The sequence below is a fragment of the Myodes glareolus genome, chromosome 6 (genome assembly GCF_982192425.1).
Source record: "Myodes glareolus chromosome 6, mMyoGla1.1, whole genome shotgun sequence".
Lineage (NCBI taxonomy): Eukaryota > Metazoa > Chordata > Mammalia > Rodentia > Cricetidae > Myodes > Myodes glareolus.
Window position 1 is genome coordinate 71573983 of NC_142031.1, and position 23351 is coordinate 71597333.

Genomic DNA, 23351 nt, shown 5'->3' on the forward strand with positions numbered 1-23351 from the left:
TTTTACCCATGTCTATTACTTTTAAACTTTGTAAGCCTAAGTGGCTACCAGCTGACATAAGTTGCTGCAACAGTAGGAAGTATCTGACTTAATATTTAGTTAAGATTTCAAAAATGATGAACTCTATGTGGAGAATAACTGTATTTGGGGAAGCATAAAGGGAAACAATGGGAACTTTTATAAATGGTTATGATATATTTCTTAAAATAAGATGTATTTTGTAAAAGTACAAAATAGGAGCCAATAGTAAAACTATTTATATAACCTTGGTGGAAAAAGAAAACTGTGCTAATATATAAAGATGGCTATTAAGGACCACTTGAGTGCAGTACACCTATTGGTAAGATTTCTTCCTTGAAGTCAGTGCTTCCCTGTCTCAGGACCTGAACCTGAGCCAAGACTGGACCCACATGTTAGTATTTTCATAAATAGCTATATGATTATGTCATTTAAGAAATTAGTTATTGCCTGTAGTTATCCACTGCCTATTTCTCTTAATATCATTCCACCCCTTCTTCTGCAATGACCCCTAAGCCTTGGAAGGTAGGAGAGCCCATTTAAGTCTGAGAATTCCCAAGTCTCTTACTCTCTGCACAGTGACCAGTTATGGATCTCTGTGTTAATTACATATACTGCAGAAATAAGTTTTTCTAATGGGGATTTGGAATTTTATAGATATAAAAAAATCAGTATGAGTCAGCTTGCTAACATACCCATTAATAGAATAATGACAATAGTATGCTCTCCTCTAGGGCCTTTCTCATATCTAGCACTTTTCTTGTCCCTGATAATAGTACAAGATTTGTGTTTTATTATGTGGAACAATATTTAAGTTCAATCAAAAAGTAGTTGGTTAGTTCCCAGAAATCTGTACCACTATTACACTTGTGGGTGTGTCTTGCCAGTCTGGTCTTTGCAGCTGGCAGCATTTACAGATGAGCAGGGCTGATAACTGCTTTTCTCTTCTTCAAGCATGAATGACATTCCAGCGTTATGAAGCTAGCCAGTAAGGGTCAGGGTAATTGCACATGCAAACTCACAATGGTTGTGAGAATGCACAAAGCCTGTTGAAGCTCCATCTAAATAAAATCCCAGCATAGAGTAGGAGAGGTAAATGCAAACTTCTCCTCTTAGCTAGGATATTGTCATTTGATAGCTACTGACTATCCTCCAGTGGAAGGAAGAACATCAAGACTGCATGGGCCACACAAACTGTACTTAATTAGCATTTTTAAAATAAGAGATACATGTTTGTTTGGGAAGGGAAGGAGGGGGGATCTGCAAGGAGTTGGGGGTGGGGAACAAATGTAATCACAACACAGTGAATAAAACAGAAATAATAAATACTGATAAAAAGTAAAACATACAGATGACTTACATTCTTTTTGGGAAAAATGATAACTATCATTAACATAGGAAAATACATTTAAAATATAGATATACAATTTCATTTCAGCTCAGTTTTTAAAGCAATAACATTAAAATAGTGTCATAGAATACTATAGAGCCATTTTAAACTGAATACGAAAATATAGAAGGAAATAACAATTTCTTGTAATTGGAAATTTTATTATTGTAAATATATTTTCTAGTCTAAGATGTGAACTTATACTAACTAACAATACTCATATCTGGATATTTCTTTTACCAAAACTTTGTGACACAACAATGGATAGTTACATAATCTGATACTCCCCTCTGAAAAAGTAGAAGTAATTTGGTAAATTGTTTTTACTGGCATATAAATGTTAAATGTTCTAATCATAATTTTAACTTTTCAACTATCAGCTCACCAACCACAGAGTTTATTCCTGTATCAGAAAGAAAATTTAGATCTTAAGTATAGTGTCGTTTAAAAGTTAACCTGACCACATAGACCTGAATTGTTTACATATCAAATAGACTCAGATTTTTTCCTCTATGTTTTCTTAGATTGCCTGGAGTGTTAGCTTTGACTCTGGGGACTTCTGATCTACTTATAGCCTTTGACCATTCTGTGAGAAGTATGCACTTATAACCTCAGCACTGAGAGTAAATGAAGACATCACCTCCTAAAATTCCCAGTGCAATTACAATATTTAATTTTCATGTTTGTAGTTAGGTTGTTGTACATTCTGATGGCACTTGGAAGCTGTGTCTGGGACGTTATGTGTGGTCAGGTCTGTTCAAGGTCTGACCAGAAATACTTAAGCATTGCATACAGAATTTTGGTATAGTCACCCTTCATAAGAAAATAAGAATGTATCTCACACAAAACAAATTAGGAAGAGAATGGGAAGGCAAAAGTCTCCATTATATACTGTAAAAAGATATGTTTTAAAGTCTGTATATTTTTGTTTGGAGAAAATTGGACCTGAAGAGGTGATTGGAAGAGAAGAGAGGTTGTTGTACTTTGATAGTATAAATATCAAATCCTTATATAGAGGATGAAAGTCACCTACCACTGTTCATTTTTGATTACTGATAAAATAATAACCAGCTAGGCACAGGATATATACCATGTGTAGCAATAATGAGATGACTGGGCCAGCATCCTCACAGGCTACTAAGTACTCACAGGGTGATATCTCATCTTCAGTGGTCAGTACACAGGATTGATGAAATCCAAGCTTGATGACTCCATTTACTTTGTGAAACACCCAGCAGAACTTAAGAATCTTACTAAAATATAAAATATCTGTGTGTTATCATTAAGTAACCTGTATTCTCTTTCTTACTATATCATGTTTAAGGGCAAGTCTGCTAACATCTAGTCAGGTGAAATAAGATAATACCCTAAAATTAGAGCAGAGGAAAGTCTGATATGTATTTAATACTTACTAAATGGTTGCATGAATAGACCAATATTTATGTATAAAAAGAAAATTGTTAAGAAAAGTAATTCACTTGTATTATAGAAATCAGAATTTTCTCACATGGTTCCTTTTAGGCAAACTTTACTTCCACAAAACAGGTCCATTGATCACACTTCCAGTGGCAGCCCAATTAATGGATTTGTGCTATGGTATTGTGACATTCAGTAAATATTAGCAATGTGAAACCATCTACTGAGCACCTTCAAATAATCTAAATAAATATATCATTTTATATGGTAGAAATTTTCTTTTAGCTGTCCCATGTAGAACATGTGTAGTATGAAGGCCGCTTGTTCATTTCCTGGCCACCCAGACTTTCAAAATAATCACACAGACACTATATTATTTAAATTAATGCTTGGCCGTTAGCTCTAGCTTCTTATTTGCTAGCTCTTACATTAATTTAACCCATCTCCATTAATCTGTGCATCATCACAAGGTTGTGGCCTACCAGCAAAGTTCAGCACATTTTTCTTCAGTGGCTGTTCCATGGCTTCTGCCTTCCTTATCCCAGCATTCAGTTTAATTTTTCCCACCTAACTCTGTTCTGTCCTGCTCTGCTATAGGCTCAAGACAGTCTCTTTATTAAACAATGGTATTCACAGCATACAGAGGGGAATCCCACATCAAACATGGAAGCATGCAAAAGAATTTATGATCCACATTTCAGAGCAATCCTCAGTAAAGGCTAGAAATGGAGGATAGAACACATCCAAAGGAAATGACCTGACAAAATGTACTTTTTTGTAGTGAGGAGCTGCAGGCAGGCCTGCTTTTCATCCCACATGGCTCCCACACGACTAGCTTAGCCCCAGAAATAATAACACATAAGTTGTATTCATTTAAATACTGCCTGGCCCATTATCTCTAGAGAGTTAGTTACTGGCTAACTCTCACATCTTGATTAACCCATTTCTAATAATCTGTACAGCACCACGAGGTGTGGCTTACCGGGAAAGATTCAGCATGTCTGACCTGGTGGCTGGCTCCATGGCCTTTTCCTCATAGCCCTCTTCCCAGCATTCTATTCTGTTTACTCCGCCTACCTAATTTTCTGTCCTATCAAAGGGCCAAGGCAGTCTCTTTATTAACCAATGAAAATAACACATAACAGAAGGCCCACCTACATCACTTTTTATAAAAAGTATAAAGTCCAGTAAAACTGAGAAGCTAAGAACATAAAGGTTATTCTTCATTACAGCCTCAGGTTGTCGGACCATACTTCTGTGGAGCTAGTCTTTAATAAACTATTAGTCTCAGATTAGTTTGGGATTTCCATGGACATTAGAGACACAAGAGTATGCTGGTGGGCCTACTGTTATCCTACTTCAGTGGAGGGCAAAACTTTAATGGTATTGCGTGGCTGTTAGCATAACTGGGCAATTCACTCCAAATCTATCCGTTTCCCCAATATACTTTTCTCAATAATGATCTTGCCCAGGATACCATATGGCAATTGGTCTTTACATCTTCCTGCAAGCATGATCAATGAAAGTTTCAGAGACCCTCTTCTTATTATTTGTATTGTTTGTATGAATGAATATGCAACATCACTCACAGAGTATCTCTCATTTATTTTTGTTAGTTATTTTCTTATGATTAAATGGATTTATTTTCAATGAATGTAAGAATACCCTGATGTCACCTATCAAGTTTGCATGCCATCTATTTGATACTGACCTCTGTCACTCAGCTAAGTCAGGGTCTTCTCGTTTTTTGTATTGACAGATCCTAACCCTTTCTCATTGTGTTTTCCTTTGAAAGCCATCCCATCCCTGAAGGCATACTGTATGTGGTCATGTGGTACTAAGTCCTATTCCTTGAAAAAGAAATATTATCTACATGAATTGGTTGTGGTATTTGTATATGAGTGTTTGTCCTTTCCCTCTCATTTGTGTTTTTGCTCATTAACTTATTCTGTGTGCAGCGATGTTTTGAAATATTTTGAATTATACTCCAATACTCCAATATTATGTTGCTTGTTATTTAGTTTCATTTTTTGGCATTTGGCCACTGGTTTGTTTTGACTAGGTTTCTCTTTAGCTTATATTGCCTGTTTTGTTTTAAGTACTCCCATACTTTGTAACATAAAACTTCCTAGAAGCCTACATGCCGTTTTCTGAACAACTCATCCAGTTCTCTAGGAAGTCTTTGTTCCAGTAACAGAACAAACCTAGATTTAGGTCTGTGATATTTAGAACATGTTATTGAATTATAATACTCATAAAAATTCCCTTATTTGAAATGAAGAAAAAGCACTTTCTTCATTTAAAGAAAAATAATATTTGCAACAGGACTTAATATAAAATTTCGTCATGCTGTGGTGCATACCTTTAATGCCAGCACTTGGGAAGCAAAGGCAGCTGGATCTTTGTGTGCTTGAGGCCATGCTGGTCTATAAGATCTAGTTCCAGGACAACAGGCACCAGACACCAAAGCTACATAGAGAAAATCTGTGTGTGTGTGTGTGTGTATATATATATATATATATATATATATACTATGCGATACAAATAGATGATTGGGAAGTGCTATTCTTATTAGAATGGTAGGATCAAGTTTAGACCCTTGTGAATCACCCAGGAGATATTACTGCTGAAGAAGCTAGAAGGACATTGTGTTACTCAGTACTGATAAAGGGAGCTCATGTTTGTATTACTCATAAGTAGAATTATAAATGTGAGAAGTTTCAGACTCACAAATCAGCATAGGTTTCTGTTTAATTAGCCCTGTATCTTCCTTTCATCTTCCTTCTGCTTCAGTGAAGTGTGACAGGTGTCACACCCTCATTTTATCTTGCCTAATATCAAGTGGGCAGTGTTTGATGAACGAACTGCATTTCCAGCCAAACATTTTAACTCTTCTTCAGAACACAGGGCATACCATTTCACAGAACTATTTTCTGAGATCAAACTTGGAAAAATTATTATAGCAAAACAAAAAATTTTCTTTCATGTTCATGGCTATGTGGAGAGACCACTGGTTAGGATTAGCAAAGTCTGCTTATCTCTTTTCTTTTGTTGTGCACTTAGGAAATCCTCTCCCAAAGTAGCTTAGGTTGGCCTCAAACCTGCAATTCTCCTTGCCTCACCTTCCTGAGAACTGGGAATTCAGTTTTGCACCACCACACTCAGCTTGGTTTTGTTTCTTTCTTTTGAAGTTTAGGTTTTAGCTGGCTTTAGTTCAGCACATTCACAGGACAAGTGTATATTTGAGTTTTCTTACCAACATTGATGACTTTTATAATCCTGACTTCTATGTTTGTCATCTGAGCAGATTTTAAGATGAGAGTCATAATTCAGTAGAGAATAAGTCAGAGTTTGGACTCAGAAATATCATGTCCCTCCTCAGCCTCTATTTAAAAAGAAAAACAGAAAAAGGTTATTATTAGGGTGTGTGCACCAGAGGGGTGTGTGTGTGTGTGTGTGTGTGTGTGTGTGTGTGTGTGTGTGTATGTGATAACAAACACACACAAACTGCCACGTGTATGGTAGTCAGACAACCTTACCTAGTTCCTTCCACCACATGTATCCCAGGGATTAAAGTCATACCATGACACTTTGTGGCAAGTTTTCTTACCATATTGTCAATCCAAAGTGGCTTGATATGCCATCTGCCCTCGTGCATCTGTGCATCTTGTGTGCACATATAGGATCTGCCTTAGGACCCAGGAGAAACTCTAATGAGCTTCTAACCATTGTTTTCCCATAATCGTGTGCTTTCATTAGACCTGTGACCATCTACTTGGCTTGTAGGAGACCTAACTCTCAATGCACTGAAATGGAGCTCAAAAACATCTATAACTGTTTAGGTTAGATTTTATTCTACAAAAATCTTTGTAAAAGAGAGTAATATTTCCTGCCTATCTCTAACAGTTTTATCTAAGGCATCATTTTCTGTTTTGTATGTCATTTTGTGTCGAGAACATGTCAATATGTCAGTGTAAAAAGCCCAGTCTGTGAGCCATAGACACATTGCGTCTCCTATAATCTCTTCCTGTTCCTTGCCACTTCAGACTTTCATTTCTTCTGGGAACCATCTGCTTGGGAGTTTCCACAATAAGGAGAACTTTGTTTTAAAAATTTTTAATAATTTTGTTAAGATGTCTTTCTCTCAGTTGATACAATCAAACAGATACTCTATTTACTATTTAACTTGCTACAGATGAAGCGGGTTTAAGTCTTATAATGGAAACATTATACTGAGAAAATTATTCCTATATTTATTACTTTCCTGGCATAAACTTTGGAAATGAAAAGTCAATAAAATGAAAAGAAAACATACTATATAGTTTCTGTAGACATCAAGTAGGACCAAGACTCTTAAGTTGAAACAAGAAGTATATGAGCCGTAGGAAATAACTGGGAAAGACAGAGTGAAAAAAAAAACAGTTATTTTTAATATATTGATTTTAAAAGTGAGATATGGGAAAAATCTATGCTGAAAACTTATGTGACATAAGATGGAAGGATAAATAAGTCAATAATGGCAAACAATTTTTCCTAGGTGGATTTACAGGTACATGAAAGAACACCACGAGCTGCTGAAATGCTCATGTGACTATATTTGTCAAGTTTACATAAACACAAAACTTGCCCTAAGAGAAAATTTGCAAATTAGTGTTTGTTAGTTGCCTTCTTTTGTACCAAAGTATCTAACTCAATCCACTTCAAAAGGCAAAGGTTTATTTGTTCATAGTTCAGAAGGTTTCAGTCCATGGTCAAGCAGTGTATCATGATGGAGATACACTATAGGGAACACAACTAACATCTTAGTAGATGGGGGGTGAAAGAGACAACAAGGAATAGAGTCAAGTTCTTTGAGTCCAAGGCCATGGCTCCATGTGACTGAAAAAAACAATGCAAGAACCGTGAAAGCTTTCATCATCCCCCCAAAGAAACACAGGTTAGGGACCACATGTATCAGGTGGTACATATACACATGGTAATCTAGAGGAACTGTTCTCTGAAAGCAGAATTAACTGGAGGTCTAAAGTCTCTCTAAGATTAGACAAGTAGAAAGAACACCAGAGAACAGACTGCATAAGTAAAGGGCAGTGTTGGACAGAATATCTCCAAAGTGCTTCAAGGGAACATTTGACTACTTGCAGCCACTAAGTACCAAGTTCATATATAACATTAAGCTCAGTGTATAGAAAAGTAGAAGAGAAGATCACCAGCATAAGGCAGAATTAGAAAGAAGAAACCAAATTTGGGTGAAATAATCTAGAGGCAGGAAAAATGTTATATTATGAACTCTCTTTGATGTTGAAAGTGTGTGCTACCTTATTGGACTTAGAATTAGGTAAGCAAGTTAATGACACCTGTTAGCATTAGAACAGGTTCTTATGACACACCACAAGGTCTAAGTTATACCTGGTGCTTAAGGAAGAACAAAGGAGATCAATTCTGTGGAGATTTTGCTTCTTGGAGTACACCTCCTTTATCTGCCCATGAAATTCTTGAACTATTTCCAAAGTCTAAAATACAAACAAAGCACAGGAAGCCCTAGCTCTAACAAATTATTTTTATAATAACAATGTGAATTAATTTATATTATAACCTTTAAAATTGTAAAAAGCAACATGGAATGCTTTTGTATTTTGTGAATTGGTATCTTACTAGGCAGTTGTGTTAACATTGCAGTGTTTGAATAAAAGGGCAAGTTAATTAAGGTTTGAAGTATTGATAATACTCATTCCAAAGATCTTGGTATAATTTTATTTAGAAGAGTAAACATGCCCAATTACAAGTCACTGAAAAGAATTTCACAAACAGTAAGACAAACATGAGAATTCTTTTACTTGACTTTTTTTCTGTTGTTCTCATTTTAATATTTGAGTATGGTTCATCAGATTTTTTTTTATTTAAGATATACTCCTTGCTTAAAACAGTTATGCCAAGATTTTTTTAAGAGTATCAGGACTAGAGTGTCATAATATGAATTGAACTTTACAGTTGAGGCAGAACAAAACTCTCACTATAAATGGCGTTCATGTGTCAGTGACACTGAGACAAAGCTCTGAGCAGCCTCCGGGAGCTGAGAATTTTGCACACTGACTTCAGGCAAGACCTGGGAGACCTCACTCCTTGAACAAATCTGCTACTTGATTTGATTCTCAGTTCACTGTCTTACGGGAGTTCAAAAACTATTTGTACATTATATGATCCAGACAGCTTGATTTTCACAGCTATTGCTGGGAGTATGACACTTTAACAAGTACAGACCCTCCAAAACAAGTATCAAAAATTCCACTGTCTACAAGCTGTTCTACAGCTCAGAGTTAGATTTTTCATAACTCTTTACCAAATTTTGTAACATTTTCACTTATTTCTTATGTTAGAATTATGAATTAAATTGGTTGGTAGAATAAACTTTTTTCTACCATAGAATAGAATCAGAAAGTTTTGCAACTCATAATATTTCCTGGAGTTTACTATTGTCAAATAATTTTATAATTAATATTTTTTGGGTATCGACTGATTAGTGATTTAACAGCCAGCCTTGAATAAATTTAAAAATTAAAGATAGCCACTGATATTTTCCCAAATTTTTTTGTGTGTTGTCCAGTTTTTATGTAAAATCCTTCTAAGTCATTTTTATATAAAATCTTGGTGAAGGTCTCAGTTGATAATTTACTTCTTTTCCTTGGTCTCAAGATTAGAACAACATCCTTACAATGAAGTACATATATTATAAATGTGACCATGTTTGTGGCATTTACTTGATTTAAAGGTGATGTAGGAGGTAGAGCCCAGTGTGTAAGGTGATGTCCCTGAGCAGTTGGGCCTGACCTTTATACGAAAGGATGCTAGCCAGTCAAAGGAAGCAATGCATTATGTAAGCAATATTCCTCCATGGCATGGTCTCTTCATTTCTTGTCTTAAGTTCCTGACTTGACTTTTCTGATGATAGACCATAGATTGTAACCCAAATACTCTTTCATTCCTTGTTTTTGATCAGTGTCTAATCTCAGCAGAAGACAGTAGAATAAGACAGTGGGCATGCCTTCTTCTGTGTTTTGTTATCTTACTTAGGAAGAGTTCCTCTGAGAAATGCACTAAGAATACATCGAAACAACTTCTGTTACTTCCTATTCCCAGTAGCTTGTTCTTGCTTTTAGCAAAGCGAATTAATGATGACTCCTAACTCATATCTTTTAAAAATAGAATTAGTTTAAGAAGTTATATTAAATTAAATTTTGGAAGGATTGCAATAGCATTAATACAGTCCAACCATGCTCTTGTTTTCTATAATATTTTTAATTTGGTTTTGGGAACTAGAAAAGACCATTAGTAGTGAAGAGGGAAGAAATACTTTAAGGGAGGCGAATAGTAGAATATAAGTGATTATACATGAGGAAGAATAATGGGGAGGGGTGGGAGAGTAGGGCTCAAGGTGGATTGGGAAAAATAACTAACACTAAAGTTGTTTGAAAAAGAAAAGTAGAAGCCTGGAATTTTATATATATATTTGTGTGTGTGTGTGTGTGTGTGTGTGTGTGTAATCATGTAAATATTTATATAAGCATATTCAGATTAAAGAGTTTAACTGGAAGTAACCTACAATGGGAATAATTCTTCTAGTAGTCACAGATACCAAGTAAAATGGCTAGTTCTCTGTGTGTGAACTTTTTAATGGAGATCATTGCCTTTGGTTATCTACCAGATATTATTGGTAAAATCTTACTGCTGAAAATGTCACACACTTTGAATGCAGAACTTGGGGAATTTAAACTGATACTGGTCAGAAAGCTTTGTTCCTGATGACTTGCTCTCATAGTACTGAAAGATGCTATTCAGGTTGATGGGAGAGACAAGTCATCAGCAGTCTTACTTACCTGTAAACCCTTTAAGTTCTACTAATGATCAGGCAGGCAAGACACACTCATGTATGCAATAGTGTCACAAATGTTACATGGATAATCGGCCATTTTCTAGTTTGTTTTAAGGTCTACTAGTTAGGAGGAAACTCAAGAACGTATCTGTCCAAGACCCTATGACTGGGAGCTCATAGATCTTAGGTGTGAACTCACTCCTTTGATTATGATAAACAGACAGTATTGAACTACTATCCAAATTCATACCTCCATACCTATAGAATAGTGTTGTTCTCAACCGCATCAGAGATTTTTGTTTGCAAAGTGGGCAGAGTTGCATATTGCTTAACACAAGAATTATCCATTATATTTAATTAAAACATCCATGTTGAATATTGTTTATTCAATTTATTCATGCTTATTCATATTACTTCTTTACCTTAACAAGAAATTTGGGGTTCTGGGTTAGGAATTTTGAAAACGGTTTCAAGCCTGGCATCTTTAACTTTCTTTGCAGAGTGATGTGAGCCCTTCCAGCAGTACCACATCGCTTCCCATCAGCCCTCTCACAGAAGATCCACTGCCTTTCAAGGTAAAAAAAAATTCATACTCCCAAAGCATTTCTTTCATTATTTTAAAGTTTGCAAATAGTTTATACTATACAGTCATACCCTTATGAGGTGAGCTGGTTCGTTCATCTTACCTGGTTGGTTGCCTTAGTTTGTCTTACTTTGTTACCCACGAAGTAGAGCTCCTCTTCAGTCTCTTTAGAGCTAAGATTGGAGTTGTACATCTCCATGCTAAGATCTCATTCATCTTTAAATGCATTATTTGAAGTGTTGTTGTTCCATTGTTAATTGCTACTGAAAGGCTAAAGGTTGGAATATTCTTGGAGCAATTGCCATGCATTGTGTCTTTTACGGGAGTTGTATTTTAATCTTTTGGTTAGTATGAAGTAGGGATTTTAAATCACATGATTGTAGTTCATCATTTTTTTACATGGAGAAATCTACAGTGTTTATCTAGGTATATATTCCTTAGTAACAGTAAAGAATTGCACAATCATTACAAAACAAAAGTCAGGATTAGGTGTGGATTTATTGTCCTAAACACTCCAATTTGAGAGTCTACATGCACTATAAATAGGGAAATTTCCTCGTTGTCTACAAAGGTTAGGGTTTTTAGAAATATCATGAACTGTTTGCACTATGAATGTTTGTATATTATTAATATTTTTTTAAAGAAGGACAATCTACAATAGTCTGGATGAAAAAAATAGAACTTTGGATAGTGCACTTGAGGTCAAATGCTTTTTTCAGTTTGTTTTAAAAGTAAAGTGGTATATGCTTGAGTGTCCATTAGAATGTTTATTGTCATTGTATATAGAATTATTATTGGTATACTGTTCTTTTTCATATAACGATTGTATGTTATAAAACTCATGCTAACATACAGGTAGTACAGTGTAACCTAGGGCTTCCCTTTATTCAGTGTTATTGTATCACTGAAATAAACCTTCCACAAGGCTATCCATTGAGTACCATTAGTTTCTACACACACGGAGTTGTTTCATGATTGGTTACTATGGTGGTTTGAAAGAAAATGCCCCCACATAGGGATTAGCACTGGGAGGATGTTTGTTGGAGTAGGTGTGGCCTTCTTAGAGGAAGCTTCTAACTGTGGGGGTGGGCTTTTGGGTCTCCTATGCTCAGGATACTACCTAGTGTGGAGCAATTTGCTTCTTGTTCACTGCTGATCAAGATGTAGAACTCCCAAGATTTAGAGCTCCTTCTCCAACACCACATTTGTTTGCATGCCACCCACCATGATGATAATGGACTAAACCTCTGAACTATAAGCTAGCCCCAATTAAATGTTTTTTTAAATAAGAATTGTGTGGTCATGTGTCTCTTCATAACAGTAAAACCCTAACTAAGACAGTGAAAGACTTAGTAAAATTATGAAACTAATTTCTGTATCAAAGAATTGATAAATGCTGAGAGGCATCTCTTGAGGTATAAATGATTAGTCAAAATGAGAACAAAACTTGTGCTTCAAAGTTTAGTATTGTGTGGTGTTTATTCATCGTGTGTGGAACAGAATTCATAGAAGAATCCTCTCTTTAATCCAATTGACTTTTCACTGTATCACCAGAAACCATTTACTCTTAATATATGGATGAATTATAATGCTGAAATGAATGTGATTTTAACAAAGGTCAAAAATGAATTTTTTATGTTCTAGAATCTGCTGATATAAAAGCAATATGAGTACAATTATTTTTGTTGGATTATTTGACTGGTTCTAAGAGATCAATACTGTTTTTGAACTAGTGTGTATAAATGGTTCTTAAGAGCAATTAAGACTTTTGAGAGCCTGAAATATGAAGGGTTGACTTTGAATATCCAATATACTCAAATTTCCTAGTATTTTGTCTATCATGTGAAATAAACATGGTTTATAGTCTTCAAAAATTTTTCACACTTATAAAACCATCTCATTAGTACTTAACATTATCTAATATTTAATTTTTTAACAATACAGTAAAACTCAAACTTTAGTTTCTTGTATATTTAAAATTTAACATTATATTAGTGAATAACATATCACTTATTTATTTTTATATACACATAAAAGAAAAGAAAATATTTAGGCAGTACTTTTTTGGTGTGATGTTTATAATTTCAAACATTTTTATTAAGATGTAGAGGCCATTTAGATACTCTTATAATCGTTACAGGAAGAAAATCCTAATATTGTAGTTCTTATGTGTTTATAACTTTATTTGAGGTTATAATATTGGACTGAGGAGAGAGCATATATACAAAAATGATTCCCCTGGATTCAACTTCAGAGCCTATTTTAAAAATATATACAGAGAGAGGTGCACCTGGAGTGGTGTAATGGATTTATGTTCCAGTTCTGGTCATTTGTCTTCATCAGCTTAGACGGTGAAACCCAATATGGACTTGTTCAACAGAACTACAATATACAGGCTACCCATTCATGTTTCCACATTACCAGAGCATACATTTCATTCAAAAATTCTGGAGAGAAAAAGACAAGATTGATATGTAATTAGCCTAGCCTATGTGTATAGCTACAGATTGATTAGAGACCCTGTCTCAAAGTAAAAAGGTAGACAGGGCCTGAGCGATGTCACCCAACGATATCTTCTGGGCTCCACCTGCAAATTATATTACCACATATACATTGCACTAGCACACACACACATGTGCAAGCACACACACAAATGTGCACATGTGCATGCACACACACACACACACACACACACACACACACACACACACACATACAGAAACACATACAAATCCCAAAGCAGGCTCCCCAGAAGGATTATCAGGTAATGAGAACTCTATTAACACTTTCATCTTTGGGGGTAGGGTTTGTTCCCTATTTTTGCAGGTTTGGGTTATTGCACAGAATTGAATAATCTGGATAAAGAATTAAAGTATATTGGTTCCCACGACAAGAGTGTCCCCTTGTGGGAGATTTGAAAGTTTCCCTTTCTTTTGGTGATGGAGAAGCAAGAAGTCATCCATTTAAAGAGTTTAAGTACAAAGCCCATTAATCTACATAGTTCCTCTTTTCCCATCTCTCTGCCAGCTGAGAAGCTCTGCCAATTTTTATTCCCTGGTATCATGGATTATGAACTTTTCAAATCCATTTATATTTCAGTGAAGCACTGTTAGAGGGAGGTCGCTTGTTGGTTTCCAGCAGCCCGGCTAGCTTAGACCTGAAATAAACACACAGAAACTATATTATTTAAAACGCTGCTTGGCCCATTAATTCTAGCTTCTTATTGGCTAAATCTTATATTAATTTAACCCATTTCTGTTAATCTGTATATTGCCATGTGACTGTGACTTACTGGGTACAGTTCCCAGCATCTGTCTCCAGAAGCTCCATGGCTTCTCTCTAACTCTGCTTTCCTCCTCCCATGAATATAGGACAAGCAAGTTATTTAATCATTAACCAATAAAAACAACACATAGAAGGACCTCCCACACCAAAGCATGGTGTCTATAGTTTAGTCTCTTAGTTATCAAGTCATTTTTGATTTCTTATATCAGATACGTATTATAATACTACACAATTGTATCTTATCCTATAGTAAATTCAGTAGGAAATAAACTTCTTAATTTCTGCTTCTAAAGTACGTAAATAAAGAAATTGAAGATTCACTTCTATTCACTAATTTTCCATCAAATATAACTTGTTATCTTTTTTAGTACATTTCTGCTGTGTTGAATTTGAGTTCTTGGAATGTCTTTGTGGCAGGTTATGTAGAATCTAGACTGCACAGAGATGATATGTCTGAGGTGCAGCCACCTGCTCTAAGCTACCTTCTAAGAGTGAAGTCCAGTCACTCGTAGAGATGTTGCCACCTTCTCTGAGGTACTGCTATACTGTCTGAGGTATTTTTTACCTCGTGGAGATACTTCCACTGTCTGTGACCTCAAGCTGCTCTTTCTCAATACACCAACCCTCGCTGAGTGCAGCCACCCTCTCGGGTATCATCACCACCTGTGGGGCACAGGTAAGCCATCTGTGGTACAGCCATGCTGTAGCTTGTATAGTTGGGTTCTCAAAAACTGATTCTATGTTACAATTGAGTATTTTCTCATTTTCCTGACTTTCTGGATCAAAGGTTCTCTGGTTACTTTTCTCCATTTTCTGAAGTCTTCTTTTCGGCCTAAGGTATTCTTCCATTTACATCTGAGCTACCCTCCTGTCTCTAAAGCAGCAAGGATACTGACAGAAAAAAATCTCCTTAATTTGTTTTTTGAAGTAGCATTGTATCTGACTATTCTTCTGCCCTGACCCCAAAGCTAACTTTAAGTAAAAGAAAACTACCCAATTCAACTAAAAAGGAAATATAAACATAAATTTACCTCTCAAAATTTTGATGGGCTATTAAAAGAGAATGCTGTGTCACTACCAAAGGACCATAAAGCCTTAACTTAGAACTTCCTGTAATGCAGTTTGACTCACATGTTATATTATAAAACAAAAGTTTTTTATTCTATAAAATTTGCATTATGTAAAAAAATTCAAATATTTATCAGTTCTAAATGGTTCATTTATTTTAGTTTTTAATGAAAACAATACAGCAATATTTCTTATCAGTCTTTCTTTGGGCTTCCAACCCCCAATAATGACACAGAAGCTTATTATTAATTATGGAAGTTTGGTCTTAGCTTAGGCTTCTTCCAACATAGCTCCTATAACTTAAATTAATCTCTTTCTATTAATCTATATTCTGCCATGTGGCTCTTTACCTCTCCTCCATTCTGTACGTAGGTCTCCCTCTGTGTCTGGCTGACAAAATCTGTACAGCTCTGATTCCTCGAAAGTTCCACTCTTTTCCCAGAAGTCTAGCCTATCCTCTCCTGCCTAGCTACCGGCCATTAAGCTCTTTATTAAACCAATCAGAAGCCACCTTGGCAAAGAAACGTCTTCACAGTATACAAAAATATTATTCCACAACATTTCTCCCTATTTGTCTAAAGAAATAGAAAGTTTTAACTCTTAAAAATTCAGATAAACCCAATTATTATGATATAATCCATCAATTCAAAATGGTAAATTTGATAAACAATTTCAGTGGTTCTATAAGTAGATTTCTCTAAACTGAAAATTTTGATGGTAATTTCCTCTGTCAGCTTATCAACTTTTTTGCTTTTCAATATTTGTGTCATTAATTTTAAATCCTCATGAATATGGACTGTGAAAAATTGTCATAGGACTTCTGGTGTAGAAATTTAAGATTATTCATATTGTGTTATTTTTAATGTAAAATATTATAAAGAGGTACAAATTAAAATAGTTAAACAAAGTAAAATGAACCATATACCTCATGTCATTTATGATAACCTTATATATTACACAATATAGCAATGTATGATTCATGAGTACACATTTTCAAAGGAAACCCATTGCACAGTTTCTACAATATTGACTTCTGTAGCATTATAGGCAACATCTGGGATTAAGTCCACTTCTGCAACTTTCTTCCAATTACCATCACAAGGCAATCACTTAGTTTCTTAACTTATCTATGAAACAAGGACAAGTGCAACTATTTCAGCAGACAATAAAAAGCAAGACTGAGGTCACTAAACAGAAGCCACCTACAGCAACACACAGTAAAACAACAAATAAGTGCTGTTGTTTTCACAGAATCAGAATCTCTACCTTTAAGCCAAGAATTCCCTATGGATACATATGAAGAATTTATTTATTTAGCATTTTTTGCCTTATTGTCAAATGGAAAAGAAGTTTTATCTTTGAAAGATTAGTGTTTGATATTCAGAAGTTTGTTATTTAGTTTATATCATATATCATATTACTTTTATAAAAACTAGTTAAGAGGAATGCCATGTGCAAAGGAAAAAGAATAAATACAAACTTTTTGATGACAAAGTAATAAATATATTAAAACATAAGCAGAAAAATACAAAATGGGTATTAGGGCATATGGATTTTTTCATCAGAAGTATGTCATAGTGTATTTTTCTTTAATTGTTCAACTTCCAAAAGAAAAGTAACCAATTAATATTCTAAATACATGGATCTCACTGAAGGAGCCCATCCATCCCATTAGAATTCTGGGGAACAAAACTCATTATAAAAAAAGCAAGACTGATAATTTTTGCCTACAAATGTCCTGACATCAATATAGCTACAAATTATTTTGTCTAGCATTTCATAATAGAATGGAGTATATTTTCAGCCCCTTGGAGAGAGGAATACATTGTAGCAAAGCCATTACAGAATCACCCATTCTATGTCCTTCATATGTGGAGAGTGAGAGATAATTTATTAGAGTTACTTTTCACCTTTGGGAATTATTGTTCTTTCTTAATATTTGAAATCACTTTTTGTTTTCCCAGGAAGATCCCACTATGGTATAGTTCTGAATCATTGCTTCAGTTATCTAATAGCTCATTAATTTGTTGAGAAATCCCACCCATTTATTGATTAACTACCATGGCTTAATAATGTTCAAAGTCATTCATGTCTCAATGTAAATAATACAAACAAAATTCCTGATTTTATGGTGTCTGGATTCCCATGAGAAAAGAAGAATAGACAACAAATACTATATATTGTGTCGGGTAGGGTGATTACTACCATGAGAAAAATAAAGAATGATTTCAGAGAAAGAAAGTGACACTATAATGTCTCATTTCAAAAATGAAGGCCACGTGAGTGGGGTCTCTACATCTTTATCATTTTCTTGTGCCTTTTATGTGATCTTTCCCTTCTTTTGTTTGTTTTTGTCCTACTCAGATATGTTAGATTTTTGTTTTGTCATATTATATACTTATAATTGTTGTATTATACTATAATTCATTGGAAGCCTGTTTGTTTTCTAATAAGACACCAAAAGGGATCCAGATGGGAGGAGTAATGGTGAGGAACTAGGAGAAGCATAGGGAGAGGAAATTGTAGTTAATATATATTAGTTGAGAATAAAAGCTATTTTCAGTAAAAGGGAAGAAAAAGGCAAATGCCACTTACTCTGATTAGGGCCATTTTATCAGAGGCATAATGAACGCAGGAGAAAATTTCTAAGGGAAGACTCTTGAGACAGAAAGTGCAGAAGCTGTCAGCATGAAGGTGACTGGCTTGTGATGTCTCTCCTTATAACTAATATGGAAGAAATGCGGACTCAGGTAATTCAGGGTTATGCTAGAGAGTTTGGCCATGCCACAAAAGATCTTGCAGACTGAGTTTAGGCTCTTCTTTTGCAAGTGATAGAAAATTAAATGTTTACAGAAAAAGCAAAAAAAGTTCAGTGTTTCTGTTAGACTCATTACTTTGCCTTCTGTGTCAATACAATTACTAGTGACCTGGCAGAAGAAGACAGTAAAGGTTCCTATAATTGAGAGATTACAGTGGAACTTTAAAGTGGATTATAAAATCTGAAAGTGTAAGAGCTAGTTGGTCGTTCGTAAATCCCGAATGTGGCATCAGCAGAGCTGATCATAGTCTGGATAATCTAAAAATGTAAAAGGACAATTCAGGAGAATAATAACTAATATTCTATATATTTTCTTTTTGCCTCAACAACTATCTTTTTGGTGTTGCAATGACTAAATATGATGTAGCAAATAATGGAGTTTTGTTTGCTTGGTTGGTTGGCTTTAGCGATCATGAGGAAAGAAAGGTAATGTCTAAAAGAAGACATTGGGTTTCATCAGAAATATTATTCGGTCCTATAATTGCTATTGATTCTGATGATCTCTCTCTCGAGAAGCTGTAAAGTACATATATAGAGTTAGATATAATTTGACATACTTTATGATAAATCAATAGTTACAAGAGAAAAACATGATTCATCCATATTTACTAGGAGAAGAAAGCAGACAAATTAAAATTCTCCAAGGAATAACTGATGGATTTTGAGTATAAAATGAACCTTAGATAGCATTATTCTTGTCTATTCTGTTCCTTTCGTCTCTAACAAAATACATTGTGCTTGTCCGATTAAAACAAGAGATGTTGGTTTGGCTCCCACTTTGGGGCAGTGAGAAGCCTAGAACATGAGTGACACCTGCATTTGCAAGGAACATCTTACTGCATCAAGCATGGGAATGCTCATGTAAGCTTGCATAAGGCAAAAAGTAAAATGAGGCCATTTTATCTTAGGGGGAACCCTCCATCTTCGGGGAACTCATTCTGACAAGAATTATGCCACTATCACAATGATGGTGACATTCTTTCACCACGACAGAGCTCCCAGGGCCTGGTTGCCACTTAGCACATGACTGTTAAATTTTAAGACCAATTTTGGAGGGGATTTGCAGTCTACAGCCATTGTGAATATAATTTCAAATAAAAGTCTAGCAGTATGATTCCCTAATGATAATAATCTTAAGAGATACTTGTTTTCTATAATGTTAAGATTTTAAGCAACTATTTTTGATTAGTTATGAAGTTAATGGCAGTTTTGTTTATATATGTTTATATAATAAATCATTTAAAAATTTGTCAGCCCCAAACAACAATTTCTGACTGAGATACTATATGTGACCTGAGCCCTTCTTGGCACATTTGTTTGAGCTTTTAAACTAAGTGTGTTCAGATTTAGGCAAGAGATTCTATTTGTATTCTCTTATGCTCGCCATTTTAATGTAAGAGAGATTAATATTAAAGTTAATATTGGTCCAATACCCAAGGTCTATGAGTAAAACCATTAGACATTTGTTGCAGTCACTGCCTGCCATGCTTCATTGTTTCCATGGACCCGCCTGGGTTATCGAGGAGGATGGATGTTTGGGGGTAATTAAAGTAAATGTTATATGAAAAAGTATAAATACCCAGGCCAGAACTCCACAAGGATTGTATGCTGCTAACAGAAGGAAAGCCAGTGCTGTACTTGTGTTTTTTGTTCACTGAAGTCCACTAGAAACTCACCACTGAGGATTGCGTTGTGAGTTAATCATGTGGGAATCCCAGCATGTAATGAAATACCAGACTTCTAGAAAGAAATCAGGTGTCTAATATAAGCTGTCTTGTTTGTATAAGCACTACAGCAGCTGGGCAACACTCTTACCATCCTGAATGCTTTGTATGTAGGATACTGGCAACAAGATAAGTACAAAGATACCATCAATTGACAGTCTTTTAAAAGTAAAAGTCTTACAGGGAGAATATAATAATTACCTAGGGCTGTCATATCAAAATTGGACACACCAGATAGCTCAAACAATACAATTATTGTTTTCTAAGAGTTATGGAGGATAGATATTGAAGATTCATCCACTGGCATTTTTTGTTTCCTCTGCATGTTTGATGTCTCTATGGCTTAGAAAAGGCCACCTTCTTTCTATGTCCTGTGTGCATGAATCCTACATAATACCTTCTCAGTACCAATCCTATTGACCCTCATGTGACCAGCAATATCATTCATCTCAAGCCTATCCTTCTTGAAAGTTCTTGTTTCTAAATTGCTATATTGGATCTTTTATGTATGTGGAACAACATTATCCTATCTGGAACAAATAGGCAAGAGACCTAATATGTGATTTCAAACAGGAGAGACATTTACTGAAGCATAAGAAAAATAATTATGCAATTTGACAGAAATTGCAAAGAATTTATATTATCATTGCTCTACTTGTACATATGCAATAGTCTCTTGTTAAGGCAGTTTCTAGTAATATTAATTGCTTATTTAAGCATAAAAGTTTTAGTTCTGAAAGAAAACATGAAGAATTAAGAATTTTCATTATTATGTATATTCTTCAGTACATTCATGACTGTAAATTTTATGTCTATTTTCATTTCCATTAATTTAGTCCTAACTGAACTTCCATGTCAGAGAATTAGGATTAACTCAGTGTTTGCCAAATCTTAAATACAACACAGAATGTAAACATTATGTAAAATATAAGTTTAAATAACAACCACCAATATTATCTTCTATAATGTTTCTCTCATAATATTTTATGCTGTATTTCCCTTCTCATTCTGTAATAAGTTTAGATTAATTTACTTGTCATTTGAACAGTACAGAAATCAGTGGTACTGTATAACATATGATCATTGATGTAGTTAGAAATGAGGGTTTATATCTAACAAGGAAAAATACATAAATTAAAGTCAAAGTGAGTTGTATTTAATTTATGCTAAAAGACATGTAATATGGTTCAGACACAGCGGCCCTCTGGGAAAAGATTTTAATGGGAAAAGCAAGTAAATAATTTGCAGCTGCATGCTACTTTCATATTGCTGTTCAAATTATTTTCCTTTTCTGTCCAAATAATTTCAGGCAGCTATATACATGATAAAGAACTTGTCCATATTAATACACACTAAAATAATTGCATAACCCTATCATCTTATTTAGAATTCACACACTCAGTTTTCATCCCATTTAAATTTTAGAGATCTTGTTCAACCTTATCTAAACTGGTACCTAGCATTTGGCCTTACTGTTTCTGAGTTTCACAAATGATACAGGAGGAAAAGTTCCCCCATACAAGGGTCTGTTTAACATAGTTCTAGACCGAGGGCTTGCTTCTGTCTTCATGCCCTGATGAAAGAATTTCTTTAATAAAATTACAGAATATCATCTGGAAAGTTTGTTGAAATATGATCTTGGAAGAATAAATTCAAGGACCCACTTTTAATTCACCTAGATAAAAAGAACCTCTGAAGGTGATGTGATAAAATATTTAGAATTTATGGCACACAGCAGTGAACAGGAGGATAGAGCGCTATTCCCTCTATTCCTGTAGATCTTACTACCAAATGCCACCCATTCGTTTTCCTACTGGTCCCACTACTGATGTCCCATCTCTGACAGAGACGTGTAAAGGAGAAAAGTAGGATAAACTCCTCTACCTTTAATTATACTGTGACAGTTCTGTTCCACTGGTAAAAACTAAATGACTCCACTAAAGTTGTCATATCATAGGATAGAGACCATAGGTAACATTCTAATTAACAACTGCCAGCAATATCATATTATAAAATCTGTTTCTATCACTCATCATAGAATCTTTGTTCTGTTCATAAATGTTTGGGCAGTTGTATTCAATTTTGAAGAAACATTATTTCCCCAATAATTAACTAATTAATACAGATAAAGGACTTCCCTATGCTTTAATTTATATGGCCTGTTATTTTGCTTTGATATATTTTTCCTGTCATTTCTTTCTGCAAACTTCTACTCTTCACCTACTGCCCAAGCATATGCCACTTCTTATATGAAAACCTCCCTCAAATTCCTGCAAAACTGGATTTACGTTTGTAATAAATATTATGAAATTATATTATGTTTATTTTAAGTCTTTCCAAATAGATATTCATGTTTGTGTTCTTTCCGCCATTATTCTAGCACAAGTAAAGAACACTCTACTGGTTGAATGAATCAGTGTTGACAACACATTTGTAGTTGCCTTTCCTCTACTCATCCTACCGATAACACTAAGGTAATATAAAAATTAAAATATATTAAATTATACAGGGAATTTCCCATACCAAACTTCTTCTAGCTTAAGACTTCTTCTGAAACTTGCAGGCTGGCTCAGCAAAATCGCAGTAAAATGATTCATTCATTGCAAGGGAAGACATTGTCACACTCGCTTGTTCTTTCTCAGGATCTTATCTTGTGTTCTGGAAGCTTGGCTACTGCCCTCCTTGTATTGATTTAATAAGCAATGCTTGCCTGACAACTGCATTCCTGCCAACTGTACCTATACATTGGAAACAATTTCCTTATTTGAGCTTATTTTTCCTTCATTTTAGCTATTGACTCCTTTTTCCAAATTGCTGACCCTGGAAACTGTATGCTTCTGTAAATTATTAATCTGCAATACAGAAGGTTACTGTCTCATTTTACAAATAATGAAATTGAAGCCTTGAAATAATTAAGAGAATGGACTAAAGCCAGGCTGTGGTGGTACACACCTTTAATATCAGTACTCGGAAGGGAGAGGCAGATGGATCTCTGTAACTTCGAAGCCAGCATGGTCGACAAGAGCTAGTTCCAGGATAGGCATCAAAGATACACAGAGAAACCTTGTTTTCAAAAACCATATATGTATATGTATATGTTTAACAGCTTGCCTTGACATTTAGCTTCTGTTATAGTCATATTACAATAAATGTTTCTTTGATTAATAAATGATTACTTGAAT

General features: G+C 34.9%; 1 protein-coding gene across 5 annotated transcripts in view; it reads left to right on the forward strand.

The window, feature by feature from the left end:
• Ccser1 (coiled-coil serine rich protein 1) overlaps nucleotides 1-23351 on the forward strand; it is a 1117462-nt gene that overhangs the window by 437985 nt on the left and 656126 nt on the right. For all 5 annotated transcript variants that reach the window (XM_087907262.1, XM_087907263.1, XM_087907264.1 and 2 more), the window contains one exon: nucleotides 11192-11266. In XM_087907262.1, the coding sequence (XP_087763388.1) occupies nucleotides 11192-11266 (75 nt within the window). The remainder of the gene's footprint in view (nucleotides 1-11191; nucleotides 11267-23351) is intronic.